The following is a 17,609-nucleotide window of genomic DNA, read 5'->3' as shown; positions in this document are numbered from 1 at the left end:
CCACCTGCACCAGTGTGGAATCTTAATATTGTCCTCACAAGACTTATGGGTCCACCCTTTGAACCCTTACATAAATTTCCTCTATAATTCCTTTCATGAAAAGTTGCTTTCCTCATTGCTATAATTTCATTGAAAAGAGTTGGTGAGCTACAGGCTTTAACCCTAGAAGAACCTTTCGTTCAACTCCATAAAGATAGAGCTGTTCTTCGCACCAATCCAAAATTCCTCCCCAAAGTCAGTTGAGTTACCTGTGTTTCTTCCTCAACCTGATTCAGTGGCAGAAAGAGCTATCCACGCGGTAGACGTTAGAAGGGCTTTACTATATTATATGGAAAGGATCAAAGATTTTCGCAAAACCAAACAACTATTTGTTGCATTTGCCCCCCCTCTTTTTTGCAGTGCATGGCAGCTCACATTGTCATTGCGTGTAAACCAGGTAACCATTTTGGAATGGTACTATCCATAGTGTATCATTGTGTTACCGTTACCATTTCGTGGACTATCCGCCATCTTTGATCACAAAAACACTGATAGACTATCCACAGTACCATTTTAAGATGGCCACCCACAGGTATATGTAATTTGTATTACAGTCCCATGCTTGACACTTTTTATTTTATCTTACATAGGCTTGCAGAGTTCTGTGTGTTTTGCTGTGCATGGCTATGTGAGTAAATGCACTAATGAATCAGTTGGTAGATGAGTGGATGCATGAGAGCAAGGACGAGTGTCTGAGGAGGTATTAAGCCCCTAAATTCAGCAGTGGCTGAAGCGCCACTTCCATTTATATATCAGACCTATTGGCATTGCCAATGTTTGTTAACATGTTTTTCTGAAGAAAGACATTCAAGTAAGCAAGCAATGTCCTGAAATTGTAACAAGCATTGGCAAAGCCAATAGGTCTCACCTATGCAAGAGCTATTGGTTTTGCCAATGTACTTTAGCCATGTTGTGCACCAGCGTTGCTGCTATTCAGCTTGGCTAAATGTTAGTGGTGTAGAATATCATAAAGTGGAGCGGCATAGAGTGTCATGTATTTGAGTGGCATAGAGTGGAGTTGCGTAGAGTGGCATACAGTGGAGTGGACAGGTTTAGAGTGCATTAACGTAAAGGGTTTGAGAGTATAGTGACATAGAGTGCAGCGGCATACAATGCAACATGCTGTGTTGCATAGAAGAGTTCAGGGACACAGAGTGGAGTTGCATAGAGAAGCATACAGTGGAGTGGCAAAGAGTGCAGTGGTGTTGAGTAGAGTGGTGTAGAGTATAGTGCCATAGAGTGCAGTGGCATAGACTTCGGTGGCATAGAGTGGAATGAAGCAAAAATCAAAGGAAATGATGGACGGAGTGTTGAACATTGCAAGCACTCACCCCCAGTCAACTGATCTGGGTTTAATCCATCACCGTTCTTTAGCCCACTCTGCCTCCCCAGTTCAAACATGGCCATATGCAAATCAATCTGACCCTGTGCCTCATGGGAACAGTCCAGCCCGAACTGCCAAGCCATGTCTTCCCTGGACTGGAAACAAGCTTCCTAGGACCGGTTTCTGGCATTTCAGCCGTCTTCAGCCAGGCTTGCTTGAATTCAGTGGCAAAGTGAGCCAAGAGACTCACGTCTGAGCATACCCTGCGAACTTATGGCGAACAAAGCAAAAACCAAAGGAAATGATGGACGGAGTGTTGAACATTGCAAGCACTCACCCCCAGCAGTTCGGGCTGGACTGTTCCCATGAGGCACAGGGTCATACTGATTTGCATATGGCCATGTCTGAACTGGGGTGGCAGAGTGGGCTAAAGAACGGTGATGGATTAAACCCAGATCAGTTGACTGGGGGTGAGTGCTTGCAATGTTCAACACTCCGTCCATCATTTCCTTTGGTTTTTGCTTTGTTCGGCATAAGTTGGCAGGGTATGCTCAGACGTGAGTCCCTTGCTCACTTTGCCCCTGGATTCAAGCAAGCCTGGCTGAAGACGGCTGAAATGCCAGAAACCGGTCCTAGGAAGCTTGTTTCCGGTCCAGGGAAGACATTGCTTGGCAGTTCGGGCTGGACTGTTCCCATGAGGCACAGGGTCAGACTGATTTGCATAGGGCCATGTCTGAACTGGGGTGGCAGAGTGGGCTAAAGAACGGTGATGGATTAAACCCAGATCAGTTGACTGGGGGTGAGTGCTTGCAATGTTCAACACTCCGTCCATCATTTCCTTTGGTTTTTATAGAGTGGAATGGAGCAGAGTAGAATGTGTTAGAGTGAAGTGGCATTGACTAAAGTGGTGTAGAGTAGTGTGCAGTGGAGCTGAGTACAGTTCAGCAGAGTAGAGTGCAGTGGTGTAGAGTACAGTAGCATAGAGTGGAGTGGTGTACAGCAGAGTAGAATGGAGTGGATTAGAGTGCATCGGCGTAGAGTGTTGCAGAGCATAGTTGTGTAGAGACAGGCATAGCATTCAGCATCGTAGAATGCAGTGGCATAAATTAGAGTGGTGCATAGTAGAGAGCAGCAGTACAGAGTAGAGTGGTGCAGAACTGAGTGGCATGGAGAGCAGTGGCACAGAAACAGTGACATAGAGTGCAGTGGTGTAGAGTAGAGTGGTGCAGAGGAGAGTATTGTGGCGTAGAGTGGAGTGGTGCAGAGTGCAGTTGCATAGAGTTCTGTGGGAGTGAGTGCAGTGCTGCAGAGTAGTGTCATGGAGTGCAGTGGTGTACAGTGGCATAGAGTGCAGTGGCATAGTGTTGCGTAGAGAGCAGTAGCATAGATTACAGTGGTGCATAGTAGATTGCAGTGGCGTAGAGTAGATTGTTTCAGAGTAGAGTGAAGTGGCATGGAGTGGTGTAGGTTAGAATGAAATGGCGTAGAGTGGAGTAGTGCAGGGTACAGTGTAGTAGAGTAGAATGGCAAAGAGTAATGGCATAAAGTGGTGTAGAGTGCAGTGGTGCAGGGTACATTAGAGTGGCCTACATTGTATTGGCATAGTGTGCAAGGGCGTACAGTGGAGTGCTACAGAGTAGAGCACATTGACCTAAAGTGTATTGGCATAGAGCGCAGTGACAACAATGCAGTGTTGCAGACTGGTGTAGGGTTGAGTTGTGCAAAGTTGAGTGGCCTAGGCTGAAGTGGTGTAGAGTTCAGTGGCAAAGAGTGCAGTGGTTTAGAGTAGAGTGGCGTAGAGTGCTGCATAGCAGAGTGGTTCAGAGTAGAGTGTCATAGTGGAGTGCTTCAGAGAGCACTGGTGTATAGTGAAGTGATGTAGAGAGGCACAGAGTGCAGTGGCTTGGTGTAAAGTGGAGTGGTACAGAGTGCAGTGGGATGGAGAGCGCAGTGTAGAGTAGTCATGGCACTCTGCCATGACAAACAACACATTTTTAATTGAAATGACTGTTACATTGGCACAGACATACAGTTTTACTAATAAACTTATACAGCGATCAAGCGATAATGTGTGGAAATGGCTCCACCTAGTGCATTGAATTGTTTTGATCATATTAAAGTATTTTTTTTCAACACTCTTAAGAATTAACAAAAAATGTGCTTCATTTGTGCTTTGCTAATTCTGATATATTCTGAAATACTTGTACAATTCATTTAAATATCAGAAAAAAAAGCTTTACCCAAGGTATTCAGCAAGATAGTCACATAAATCCTCTGACTTTGAAGTTAGAGAAAGAAAAGTAAGCACCAAGCTCCCTTGGAAGACGGGGCCGACATGTGACCCCTTTGAATGCACAGAAACTGTGACATGAATGCACAGAAAATGTGACAAATGAGGACAAGATTTACAGGCCTGTTAACAGAAAGAAGCACTTGTGGAAGAATACAAGAAGAGGTAGTGATAAAAGACTTTGCTCCTTGGGAGGGACTAACTGAACCTCGACGGGCTAACACAATAAAGGCAGCAAATTAAAAGCCAGAAAATGTGAGTTACACAAGCAACGGATGGAATGCATTCCCCTGTAAACTTTCTGTATGTCCCCAAGATGTCTTTAGCAAACTAGACTGCTTTGCTGTCTGGTAGGCTTCGACCTCAAAATGAATCGAGTTTATTGACGAGTTGGGTCTTCCTTGGCGCAGTCTGATCCCTTGTAGCATGGAGGCATTTCTTGAGCTTAGGTCCCCGAGCCGTTGGTTCCCTAAATCAGTGACTTTGAACAGCTACTGGTGCCTCACAGCAGTAACTCGTGCCGTAGGAAGACAGTAAGACTATTCCACTTTCATTTCTAATGGGTTTATTTGGTTAATTATTTCCTCCTAGGCTGTAATATTTTTCAAGATAAGTAGAACTTTGCTCTTGGACTGCACCCAAATAACTATGCTGCTCTCAGCACAGACCCGGCTCCAGTTTCATAACAGGTCTTCCTGGCTCAAAGACTAGGCTGGCACTGAGCCATGGGAGCACAGACTCTTCTAAAGTGATGTGGCATTGTGCGCGTTGCACCAGCTTCCGGTGTTTTGCAGGCTTACTAATGCAAAATCATTTCAAATGCTTTCACTCCAGGTCCCCTCCTGGTGGAAAGCTTTCCTCTACGCTACTTCCACGCCACTCCTTTTGCCTGTCTCTGCTGTTATGGCTTTTAAAGCTGGGCGCTGTTGCGCTATTTTTTCTCGTCCTTTCATTATCTGCAGTTGTATATTTGAGGCTCAGTGAGACCAATGTTTTAAAGAGAGTGCATCTTTGAACGTAATTTGACAGCTGAAGATTATCCGTTGGGTATGGTGTAGTGGAGGAAGTGCACCTCACCTTGGCATGTGGAGCGAGTTGTGATTACGCTGTAGTTGCAGCAGAATTTTGAAATGCTGTCCACCTCACAGGCTATAACATGGACTAACCTATCATCTGGACTTCAGTCCATGATGCTTTCTGTTTAAGGAGACGATTGGTCACAGAAGAGTCTCTACAACATGAACTAAATATTCAACAGTGGGTCATGTCAATGTGTGTAAGTTTTGGGAACGTCACAATGATGTGGCAAGCTAAGAGCCCCAAGAAGAGAATATATGAGAACAGAAACGCAGCATTTGACTCTTATTTGTTACAGTAAACAGAAAAACTATGTTCTGTAGTCTTCTACTGACATCCCAGCCTCCCAGTGGCTGCTGATTATATCCAGCCCAGCGACTTACAAAAACAAGCACTGGCATAGCCAATAGGTCTCGCCTTTGGGACCTTATAAGTGTTTAGCCATGCAACACTTGATGTTGTTGCACTAAGGTTATTGTGCTGGATAACTGAACACTTATATGGTCCCAAAGGCGAGACCTATTGGCTATGCCAATGCTTGTTTCAGGTGTGTAGCTGGCCAACGATTCTATCAGTTGCTACACAGACAGGAAGTTTATGGGTCTTTAATGGATCCGCAACTGTCTTGGTTCTCAACTGTTTTGCAATTTTGATATTTGTCGGGCAGGCCTGGTAGGATCCAATCGGAAACGTTTGCCTCTAAAAGGAGGCCAGCCTTCCTTCTTTCAGTGCTGCTTGTGACCAGCACCGCCTCAGGACTAACGACTGATGGCGGCGATGCACTCCCCAAGAACACAGTAACATAAAATTAATGATATAGGTAGCTTGACCGTATGCGTGTTCCTGCTATCAGCATGGCCTCGCAGAGGTGCTAAGAGCCTGTGTCATTTAGCGTCTGTTGCCATGCTCTTGCTCCTTCAGTGAGCTATAAATAACTTACTCTATTGTTCCCGTTTCGTTCAGGGGAGAACGGGTTGTCCGCAGCCTCCGCAGTCAAACAAACTCAGCAGAGCTATCGCACCGGATGTTTGAAGTGGAGCTTTGCTTCCAACTCTTAGCTGGGACTGTCTTAAAACCACCAACTTGAAAGCAAGCGTGAACGGAAGTCGTGCAAACCTACAGGGTCGCAAAATCACGAAACACGACAAAGAAAACGGCGCTTAAAAAAAAAAAACTGCAAAAGAAACGGCAGCATAGCCTTGGGTAACAAATCCGCTAATGCGGCAGGTTCGCTCCAAGCTTAAAAAAAAAAATAATAACTGGCAATCATCGTAAAAGAAAAATCAGGCGGCAAAAGTGCGCCGGAAACATGAAACTCAGTGAAGTGAAGCACAGCTCAGAAAGCTGCAGCCCCGCTCCGTAGTACCTGCCTCTCCGGGGTAATTAAGCGTGTATTACCCGCTTGGTCTGACCTACCGGGGGGATTCCAGATACAGTAATAACAAGGCACCTGGAAAATTTGAGGGAAGAGAATATGGAGGCTTGTACTGAGCGATTCAATGGCCAAATAGCCGAAGAATGGAGCCCCGGCCGGGGCTTATTTACTGACGGCAGCGACGCCTGCCTTTCCTGCACGGGGAGGAGGGTGGTTATCGCCTGCCAGGCCTGAAAAGAGAGACGTCGGCCGCCTGGCAGGAGAAAGCGATCGAGGGTTCTCGCTCTCGGAAACAACACGCGTCTCGTGAAAGATTCCCAACCTGGCGGGAGCCGCTGTGCCCAGGGAGGGAGCATTGTGGAGCACCAGCCTGCCGTTGGCATCACCCCTGGCACGGCTTAGAGCCCGCACAGCCACCTTGCGACGTTTTAGACCTACAGCTGTGGCTTCGTGTACATTAGCGCGCGTGCAGAAATGCAAGCTTGTCGAAATGTGGAGAATTATTTTCTTTCTATGTAACTGCTTAAAAAGAAAAGAAAAGGTGAATTTGTGGATGGGGTGCACAGGAAAGAAACCAAATACGTTTGGGGCCTTTCAGAAAAAAAACAGAACCTTGACGCCAACATTTTCTGCTCTTGGTTCTATAATTGTAATATTATAGGGTAAAACATCTCGGTAAAAAATAATTTGCATGTTCCAATGCGGATGTTTCCATCACGTGTGATGAATAGACTCAGTAGCCTTGGCTGGACTTATTTGTGTTCCTTTAATCCTCCGTATTTTTGTAACTGCCCTTTTCTCCTCATTGTGTAATAAACTAATAAAAAAAAACTCCTTCTGAGGGCCCAGGTTTATAATCCTGCGCCCCCTGTGGTGTGGGTTGAGTGGTTGGAGCTATTTGGGGGTGGAGAGGGAGTTTCTTGTTCCTTGTAAGCTCTGTCACGACCTGAATGACTAAAGGCTCATAGAGGACGCAAACGGGTAGTCAGACCAGAGTGGAACTCGTATTTCAGAGGCCCGACCCAAATTTTGAAGGGGTGGGAGAGAGGATACCCTACTACACCCGCATGGCGCTATACTGCTTTCATGCGTCACAAAGGGTGGTCTCTTGAAAGAAGGGGGGAGGGCTGAGAAAACGAAGAGGTGTAGGAGTCGAGGGCCGGGAGACAGTACAGTAGATGGGAGTGAAGACAGGACCATCCGTGAATCTTCCCATGCCGTTTACTGATCGGCTCCATGCCACCCACCCCTGGCTTTAGGGCCAGTCACTCTACCGCGATCTTGGGTCCTTAGGCAACCAACTAGAGGGGCTCTGGAATGTCAGGCCTTCGTTATGGGTGTACCCGGGGTGGAAAAACATTAATCTGAAGAAAAATGATAAAAGGACCCATATGTACTAATGTGGGTGCAGAAAGCTGTTTCACGCGGGGTTCGTACACTCTGAGACAGTGCGTGTAAGTATGTAGAAGACTCAAGTTCACTGGCATAGACATTAATATATTTATATAATAGGAGATTACGCATAAACTATGCCCCCCAATGTTGCAAATGTGATTCTCAGTATTGTTGAAGGCCTAACTAGGAAGTGGAATTTCAGCTGTGACGACCACAAATCACCTGTATGGAAAATTTCACCAATCCTTCTTCGCCACTGAGTAATCTGGGTGATGTTCCATTCCGCCTCTTTTCGATCGTCTTTTCCATTGCAGACGCGGACAACCTTATCAACGATCTGGTCCTGCTAGAAGGGTGGCCTGGTTCGCACAGGTAGGCCGCGCCCCCTCACCCGTGCACGCGCAGCTCTGGCAGCCGTTCGGCCTTGATGGCTCTCCACAGTAAGGTGACCGCGTCTATATACACCTCGCAACCCATTGAAGACTATCTGGCTTTTTCCGAATAAAGTGTCTCGGAGAAACAAAGGCAAGCATTGAACAGGAAGGAAATCTCTTCTGTGTGGGCGAACAGCCTTGTTCACTTTGTCTTAATTTATGCTGGACCTGCATCTTTTACTGGCCCGACTCTGCGTCCCAAAGCGCTGCAGCACGAGGGCTAGACCGCGGAGCTATATAATATGCTAAGCATTGTGCAAAACAAGAGGCACTGGAAATGGCTGGGTTGAGACAGTTAACCTCTTTGCTGCAACTCGCCAGCCTTAACCTGCCATGGAGGACGATAACCAACCTCCATCCCCGACGCCCCCCCCCCCCCCTCCGGCTGTGGGCCCGGTGGCCCTCGGGAAGAGACTTTCAACACTTCCCCCATAAACACTGCAAGGACGCTTCCGAGGAGCCAGGAAATCTGGCACCATCTACACTTCTCAATCTGGCAAATTGCCAGAAACGGCTGCAGAAATACCTATTGGCGTGGTGTGGGGGGTCACCCCAGAACAGAACCCAGAGCCCCCCCTTGTCCAGGAAAATAGATCCCTCCTCTGTCTGCGGAACATGCAATGCTGCTGCTAATATGAAAATACTGTTTACATACCAAAGGTTTGAATATCAGGAACTACTTGTAGGCCGTCCATTATTGGGTCCTTAACATCTTTCATAATCGGTGCTTCGTGGCACTCGCCGGGTCAGCCGTGCTTCCAATCGGCGTCGAAGGAATGCGATATGATCCGTCTCGTCCTGTTTTGAACTAGTGACCTGCCTGCACGTTGTACTCACGCTTGGTTACTTCTGCAAGAGGCTGACTCGACCTTTCCTGACTGGTAACTGGTACGTTCCAGTGAGATACTGACAACAACTGCTACCTGCAGTGCTTGTTTTTTTTTTTTTAAGTTAATTATTTAAGTATGTTGACATGTAACATCGCACAATCTTAAACTTTGCTGCAAGCTTAAGTAAACCTGAGTAGGTGGGTGCTCCTTTTCGGCCTCGAACCTCTTGAAACGTTTACCGGATCAGAGGTGCCACATCCGATAACTCATTCAAGAGCCTCTTAAAAACCCATCTCTTTAGAGACCTAATGTTGGCTGCCGCCCCACCTCTAGTTACATTTCTTCAACCGGTCTTACCCTCACGAAGCGCCGGGGCCTTCCTTTTGGGGCAACTTTTTCGCGCTATACAGACCTCATTCATTCATTCATTCATCGACGTATAAGATGCTGAGTAAAAAAGCGGCAAGGCAGTCCAGCGCTGCAAACTGCATGTAATATTAATAGACGTAATTTGCGAGACTCGGGAGAATGCTCTATTTTCTGGCACTGGAACTCCGATCTGTAGGCCACCCCTAATGTTAGAGGCGAACCGTTTTGTCAGCGTTATAGGATAACAAGCCATTTTAATTATTTATTTATTTTTTGCAGCGACCTCGGCCCCAAGGTATCGCTTTACATGACACCGCATTATCCTATCCTCGGACCTCATCGTCGCTCAAATTGTATGGTGTCACGGGGCGGGTTACACAAGGGCACCTACTGCTAGCGCCCCTCCTCCTTCCCAGTGTTTTCGGGCCCTGCACAGACACGCAACCAGGACAGGATTTATCGCTGCGCGTCCCGTCCGTCGAACACAGAGTTCATCCCCTGCTTCTGTCTCCCGCTGGAGGCTCGTCCATAAATCATTAATCAGCTGATGGATGGCTCGGAGCGCAGCGCTCTCTCCCTCCAATCTGCTCCAGATGGAGCGGGAGCGCCCGGTCTAATGCAAAATGCATGAGCAGTTTACCAGACAAAGGAAAACTGTGAGGAAGGAGAGAGGGGGCAGGAGGGGGAGGCGAGCAATCTCTGTGAAGTAAGTTAAACAAGCACGGTCCGCTTTCACTTTCGTCCGTTGTGAAATCTTTCTAGTCTTTACGGGGCCATGTGTTTAAACACCTGGCCCCATAAAGGTAAGAAAGCTTTCGCGACGCACGGAAGGCAGACTAGCACGTCCAAATGGGACTGCTCAAAAAGACAAAGGAAAACGTCATGAACAGCTCTTTTCCAATGGCTGGCCACCGTTTAGCATAAACGGTGACTCTGGCCAATGGAAAAGAGGGGCGGGGCTTAAAGCCCTTTACAGAAAATACCACGAAACATTAAATCTCGCCAGCGAGACTGCGCATGTGCGTAGCCCACGCCAGGCGAGACCTAATGATGAAATTCGAGACCTGTGTATCATCTCACTAAGCTCATTTGCTGGGCCTGAGACACAGACCCTTTCAGGGGCACGCAACTCCATGTTTCTTTACGGTACCCACCTGGTAAACTTTTTTATAGCAGTGTCCAGATCTTGGGGCACCATGGTTGATACCTTAACAATAGGCCAGCTCGGTTTTGTGTCATCAAAGGCTTGGAATCATATCAGCATTTTTAGGTCTGGCTTGACAATGCAGGAGGGCCTGGGTGTGTGTGTGTGTGTGTGTGTGTGTGTGTCCATGCAGCCACTCAGACCCACACAGCCACTTACACAGCCACACACCCACACAGCCACATACCTACACAGCCACTCACACAACCACTTACACACCCAGAGAACCTCTCACACACCCACAGAACCACTCACACACCCACAAAATCACTCGCACACCTACTCAGACACCCACAGTGTCACTCACAAAGTAACTTACACACCGACACACAGGCAGTTATATATTTAGAAAAGTTGCAATAGCATATGTTTGTATTAAATGTGTTGTTGTTTTAGTAGTCAAGGTGTGCAATGTAACTGGCAGATCCTTTATTTGTCTGAGAATTCATGACAGATCCGCGGATCCATAAAATTAATTTTTTTAAAAGGACTTGGTGCTCTACATTTATAGAAAGACTATGTTAATTACCTTACCCTAATTTTTTGTTTTCAAAATATGTAATAAGAATGATTGTGTAAATAAAATGTATTTATAACCTTATGAAAATGTATATTAGTAAATTGAACTTATGGGTCAAACCGTAGTACAATTTATATTAAAAAGAAACAGTGTAATTCACTAAACAAACAAAGGTTACAGGGACATTATAGTTAGGAAATAGATTTAAAAAACTGTAGAAAATCACTGAAAAACCAAAGATTACATGGGTGCTATAGTTAGGTTAGGATCTTACACACACAAAACCATAGAAATTCAGCAGGTATAGTTAGTTATCTCAGGTAACTATAACTCGCGCCCTAAGGTAACTATAACTTGCGTCCTCGCCATGTACTACTAGTTACCCCACATATTACCTCAGTCGTGACGTTTCCTATGACATCATTGATAATATCACCGCAACATTTGCAGTGAAATTATTGCTAAAAAAACTGCATGGCAGGGGCGTGAGTTATAGTTACCTTAGGACACCTGGTATAATTACTTGAGATAACTATAACTTCTGAATCTCTATGGTTTTGTGTGTGTGAAATCTGAACCCAGTTATAAAGTCCCTGTAATCTTAGTTTTTGTGTGTGAATTTCTAGGGTTTTTAAAATTTAAATTCCTAACTGTGATGTCCCTGTAACCTTTGTTTTTTCAGTGAATGCTTTCGCTCGCTCACCCTCTTGCACTCTCTCTCGCTCTTTCTGAAAATGAGAGTCAATACCTGCCCGTCGGCCACTGAGAACATGATCTGCCTTACCCAGGAACTCTGCGACACACTTTAAACTACTTCCACAACAATATAGCCCCCATCTCCTGCAACTTCGAACTCCAAACCACTGACCTCGACAACCTCCTCACACCAATCGGACACCACCCCTAGCCACCTCCTTACCACATGAAATCTACTCGCCACAGAGAACACCACAGCCATCATGACCTCCATCCACTCCGGAGCACACACGGACCCCTGCCACTTTTTCAACGTCAGAAACAAAGACATCAGCAGTGAACTCGCCTCTATTCTCAATGCATTGATCACCATGGCCGCCTTCTCCAACGAATGAAAACAGTGAGAAGTTCCGCCCTCCTGAAGAAACCCTCCACCGGCCCCAGTGAACTCAAAAACTACAGCCCCATCTTGCTGCTCCGGTTCCCCACCAAAGTCATTGAGAAGCCCATCAACCACCAGCTCACCAAACACCTAGAAAGAAACAACCCGCTTGGCACCTCCCAATCCAGCTTCCGCTCCAACCACAGCACCTTGACCGCACTGATCGCTGCCACTGATGACATCAGAATCCTCCTTGACCGGGGTGAAACAGCAGCCTAAATCCTCCTCGACCGCTCAGCTGCGTTCGATACTGTATCCCACCACACCCTCATCAAGAGACTCCACCACGTCAGCATACAGGGAGACGCCCTCAAATGAATTGCACCCTTCCTCACAGGATGCACCCAGGGAATCCGCCTGCCGTGTTTCACCTCGGACCCCAAGAGCATTCTCTGCGACGTTCCCCCAACCCAACTCTGTTGAACAACTACATGACACCCCTGGCTGACATTGTCAGAACCCACAGGCTCTACATTATATCCTATGTGGACAACACCCAGCTCATCCTCTCGGTCATGGAAGACCCCTCCACCTCCAAAACAAACTTCTCTAAGGCCATGACGAGTGTCCCCGACAAGATGGGGGCCAACTGCCTGAAGCTCAATATGGGGCGAGAAAGCAAAAGACACACAATTGATGGACGGAATGCAGAGCAAATCAAAACATTCACCCCACTCAAGAGATCTGAGTTAAATCCATCATTCTTTTGCTTACCATGCCACCCCAGTTTAGACCTGGCCATATGCAAATCAGTCTTGACCCTGTGCCTCATGTTCTGCTTTCTGTCCATCAATAGTTATTTTTGCATTTGTCACCCCGAGTGGGACGGGTATGCTCAGACATGCTCTCCATGCTACTGGAATCAAGCTATCCTGGCTGAAGAGCGGTGAAACCCCGAAACCGGTCACAGGATGCTTGTTTCCAGTCCAGGGAGGACCTGGCCTGGCAGTTCGGGCTGGACTGTTCCCATTGGGCACAGGGTTAAGACTGATTTGCACATGGTTGGGTCCAAACTGGAATGGCATGGTGAGCAAAAAAACGATGGATTTAGGCCCAGATCTCTTTACTGGGGTGAATGTATGACATTGTTCTGCATTCTGTCCATCAATAGTTCTTTTTGCATGAAGCTCAGTATGAACAGGATGGAAGTGCTGATTTTCAGGGAAAACACCTCCCTGTGAGATGACACCTGGTGGCCCCCCGAGCTCAGACCCACACTTTGACCACGTCTGCAACCTCAGCATCGTATTCAACCTCAAACTCACCATGCTGTGCCTGATCAACGCAGTCTACTCCGCCTGCTTCCACACCCTCCACATGCTCTGACAAATCTTCAGATGGATAGCCGTCAACACCAGAAAAAAGGTCACTCGAGCCCCTTTCACCAGTCGGCTGGTTGACGGAAACTCACTCTATGCTGCAATCATCACCCAACTCCTCGAGAGACTCCAGACTATACAGAACTCAGCAGCCAGACTCAACCTCAACCTCCCCAAACAGACCCACATCACCCCCCCACCTCAGGAACCTCTAGTGGCTATCTGTCCAATAGAGATGCCAGTTCAAGATGGTGACACGCCTACATCAACCTCTGCCTGAACTTCCACCTACCCACCAGACACCTGTCCTCTGCCTCCCTCGCCCTCACACATACTCCCCGAATCTACCAAAGCTACAGTGGAGGTTGTTTCTTCTCCTACCTTGCCGCCAAGTCCTGGAACAGCCTACCCCCCCAGCTGCGTACATTGCCCTCTCCGCGGAATTCAGAAGGAGACACAGGACCAGGCTGTTCGACTGACACCAGTGAGAACTTAGCGCCTTGACACCCTCAGGGGTAAATAGCCGTGCTCAACAAATCTTGCCTGATTGAATGATTGATTGTTTGGGTTGAGGGTGCTGTCATTCAGTTATCCACTTTTTCTATTTTCCTTCGAATAACTTTTTTTAAAGATTGTCCTGCAGTGTCCACGACAGTCATAACAGGCCGTTCTCTTTACTTTAATTCTTTTCATTTACCTTGCGTATGCTTTTGGAGTTTGTACCTTTTTTATTGCGGAAGAGTAAGTGTGTAAAATGAGTCAGTGAGTAGATTAATATATCTATATGAGTGCAAGGAGGTGTGAGAGTGCAAGTATGATGAGTTATTGACTTCCTAAACTCATCAGTGGCAGATGAGGCACTTCAGTTATATTCTAGACGTTTTGTCCTTGCCAATACTTGTTACATGGGCATCAGCCGCACTTGCCCTGTTTGCAGACTTAGCTTGTAGATGGCTTAGTAAGAATGCTGACATCTGCTGTGACCTGCTGTTCATGTGTTTGATACCCGACAGTCATACTCAGACTTTCATTCTTCCGAAGTATTTAAATTGAGTGCCATTAAATTGGATGATACCTAATATTTAGTGCACCAAGATACTTCAAAAACTAAAGTATTGATCACTATATAAAAACTAGGCTCTATCCTCCTTATCATTATTACTATTGTTGTTATTGTCGCAAATTAATTTTTCCGACCTATAAATCTGCTTGTTGTTGGTCTTTTAGAGAGTTAATTTAAATTAGTAGTTTATTATGAGGCCATGGGGCTTTTCAGTTCTGCTTATCTGTAAAGTTCAAACTTTCTCCTCGTCAGTAGCTGCAATATAAAAAAACATAAATATATACAAATAATGCTCCGAATCTCTGTCAAAAGCAACCATCATAGGCCCGCATTTCTTGATGGTTCTTTATTTTGCATTTCTACTTATGCCTTTTGCTATAACTACACTTTTGATGATCCATGTATGTGGAATTTGATTCATCCTCAACAGGCTTTACACCACATACTTTCCTCATTTGAATTTTATAAATTCTGGGTATTGCTACCAATGCCTGCAAGCACAAATGACTGGGTGCTGCACTTGCTCTTCCATGGCTGTAAGGTAGTACTGATGGCTTGTATGCATTGTAAGGCTGCACTCCAAAACTGAGCTGTCTGGCTGCATTGGTGGACAAGAGCCAAGTTACCCTTGTGCTTTTATAGCTGACCCTTTGGACTGTATTTGTAGGCAATAATGGAGCACCACTTCTGCAGTCTACAGCTGGTTACAAGACGGTACTGAAGGTATCTTTGTTGTGCTCACCTTACTCTATAAAGTTGAACTCGACAGCCGTATTAGTGGGAAGCAGAAGGGTGCGGTCTTGTGCTGTGTTTACAGTTGAACTTTGAAGGACCATTGAGGAACAGAAGTTGAGTGCTGTGGAATTGATGCTGATTACTAAACTATGGTTTAATTCCTCATTTGTCCCTCTCTTCCATCAGGTAGTGGTGAAGGCCAGGGCCGTATCTTGCAACGCTTTCCAGAAAAGGACTGGGAGGATAATCCTTTCCCACAGGGTGTTGAACTGGTGAGTATGAGAAAGAAAAAGATAGTGTACAGAAGAGCTGAATTTCCTGCTTTATTGTACTGTAGTATTTTTTTATTTTGTATCATCTTTAGCATCAGCTCTTGACTATGAGCACACATTTCTAGCAATCTATGTCCTCATTTGTAAAGATTATTTCCAGCCCTCAGACCTTGTCTAGCAGCACCTTTTGCCATGTCATATTTGGAAAAATAGAAAATGATGTGTAGCTGATAAGGTAGCTCATTGAGTGCTCCACACCTTTGTGTAACCTTGAGGTTACTGGTTCTAATACTGGCATGTTCAAAATCTTTGGTCAGTAAATGCTCAATGACATCTAAGTAGATGCTGTTATTTTGTACTTTCAGTGACATTGAAACATGTCTGATGACATGAAATACAAATGATGGCTACCTGAGTAGCAAACTTCAAAATCTTGCCTAAATCATACCATCTTCTAATCTAGGTTTTATACCGGTCAACTTTTTGTAGATTTAAGTTCCAGGCTGGCAAAACTTTTTTGCGATCGCACTTTTCTTCCTATCCTCCTTTTTCCAGTCCTTAAGTTTCCCCCGCCTGTACCCTTTTGCCTTTTCCTTTCATGCTTTTGTCAATCAATCCCTGATAAGCTACATTCTGTTTTCACTTTTGAATCCTCCTGATGGTACTTAGGTTTTCATTCTTCTCTAACAGTAGGTATATTCGGGGCATGGGGCTGTCCACACGCATATCTTGAAGCCTCTGTTTCAATTGTATACGTTGTTAAACTTGAAGAGAATGTTAGGCTGTTGGCTTAAGTAATGGTTGTAACTGTAAGTTCCTCATCAAAGGAAGGAGCCTGAGTCTGAGGGGATGCCAAGTTGTTTGTTTATTTGCTGACAGTCGTTTTCTCTTGTTTATAAATCTCATTTGTTCATTTCATTCATGCATTTTTCCGGAATGAAAATCTTTGTAGAAAAATATTTGTTCTCTTTTTCCCATGATCATTCCTCTTCACTCCAATGGGCACTCCAGCAAAATATTGCGTTGGACAGAAGATTCTCAGCAGTGTTTTTAACTGTATCAGTCGTGCACCTGAAAAGGAATCCAGGAACCTTGGCAGGGATATGAAGCGCTACTTGAATTATTCACTGCAGTACAATGCTGTCAGTGAAGTTAAAAAGTTCATCCCTCAAGCACTTGGACCTTTATTATCTGCGTTTTTCATTGATTTTATTTACTTCATCTGTTACTTTTTCCATTTATTTGATCCCTGGTTAAACGTAACCAAGGATTCTGGAGTCTATGAAATGTTTTATTTCTGTATCCAAAGGTGAATATTACATTTAGAAACAATAAGCTCTGTAGATATCATTGTGGGAAAGCTGATTGTGGCTAACAATCACTATTTAATCATTTGCTAACTGAAAATAGCAGATATTGATAAAAAGAATACATTAATTATTTTATGCATGTTTCTTGCTGTAAATTAAGAATGAAAAAAAGGTAAACTAAGTAAGTGAAGGTGAAAGTGTAACAGCAACCAATGAGCATATGGATGAAATGTACATGCATGATGGAGAAAACATTTCCAGCAGGATTTTTCCTAAGCCTTTATAATTTAATATAACAGACCACCAAACCGTTGCACAAAGACCGGAGGAATTGAGAAGATCTAAGCATTTCTTGAAGGCTACCTGTAAAAGATTCACAGATTATCAAGCAAAGAATTTGTTGCTTAACGTAGTATGTGATTAGGTAGAAGATTTAATTGTAACGTTTCCAGGACACCAATGAAGCACATCTAAAGGACTCATGAAATGTGTATGTGAGAGGTTTTTATTCGCAAAGTTTTTAGGATACGGTATTAACATGGCTTGCCAAGAAGAGAATGAGTCGACGATGAGAACGTGACGTGGCTAAGAAAATTAGTAACGTTTTGTGAATTTGACAAGTTTTAGAATACCGAGGCAATAAGATTGAGAATTATTCAAGGGTGAAAGTTGCTAGAATTTGGAAAGGAATTATTGGAAAAGATATGAAAATCTTATACATTGGCTCAAAGTGTTGCTTAATCAAAAAAGCATGTTGCCAGCCCTACAAATGATCAGGAAAGAAAACAAAGTTGAAAAATCGAACTCCAACAGAAAGGAAAAAGTTTGGACTACAGATGTGGATTGTAATTTCCACATTCAAATGTGTCCTGCATTAGGACAGCAGTGCAACAAATATGGGTAATTAAATCATTT

General features: G+C 45.1%; 1 protein-coding gene across 8 annotated transcripts in view; it reads left to right on the top strand.

Moving 5' to 3' along the window:
- Nucleotides 1-17,609, top strand: part of SBF1 (SET binding factor 1) — a 1,208,265-nt gene that overhangs the window by 166,194 nt on the left and 1,024,462 nt on the right. For all 8 annotated transcript variants that reach the window (XM_085653743.1, XM_085653740.1, XM_085653741.1 and 5 more), the window contains exon 2: nt 15,299-15,384. In XM_085653743.1, the coding sequence (XP_085509869.1) occupies nt 15,299-15,384 (86 nt within the window). The remainder of the gene's footprint in view (nt 1-15,298; nt 15,385-17,609) is intronic.

Source organism: Triturus cristatus, chromosome 4_1 (assembly GCF_964204655.1).
Source record: "Triturus cristatus chromosome 4_1, aTriCri1.1, whole genome shotgun sequence".
Classification (NCBI taxonomy): domain Eukaryota; kingdom Metazoa; phylum Chordata; class Amphibia; order Caudata; family Salamandridae; genus Triturus; species Triturus cristatus.
This window is presented reverse-complemented; position numbering and strand designations above follow the sequence as displayed.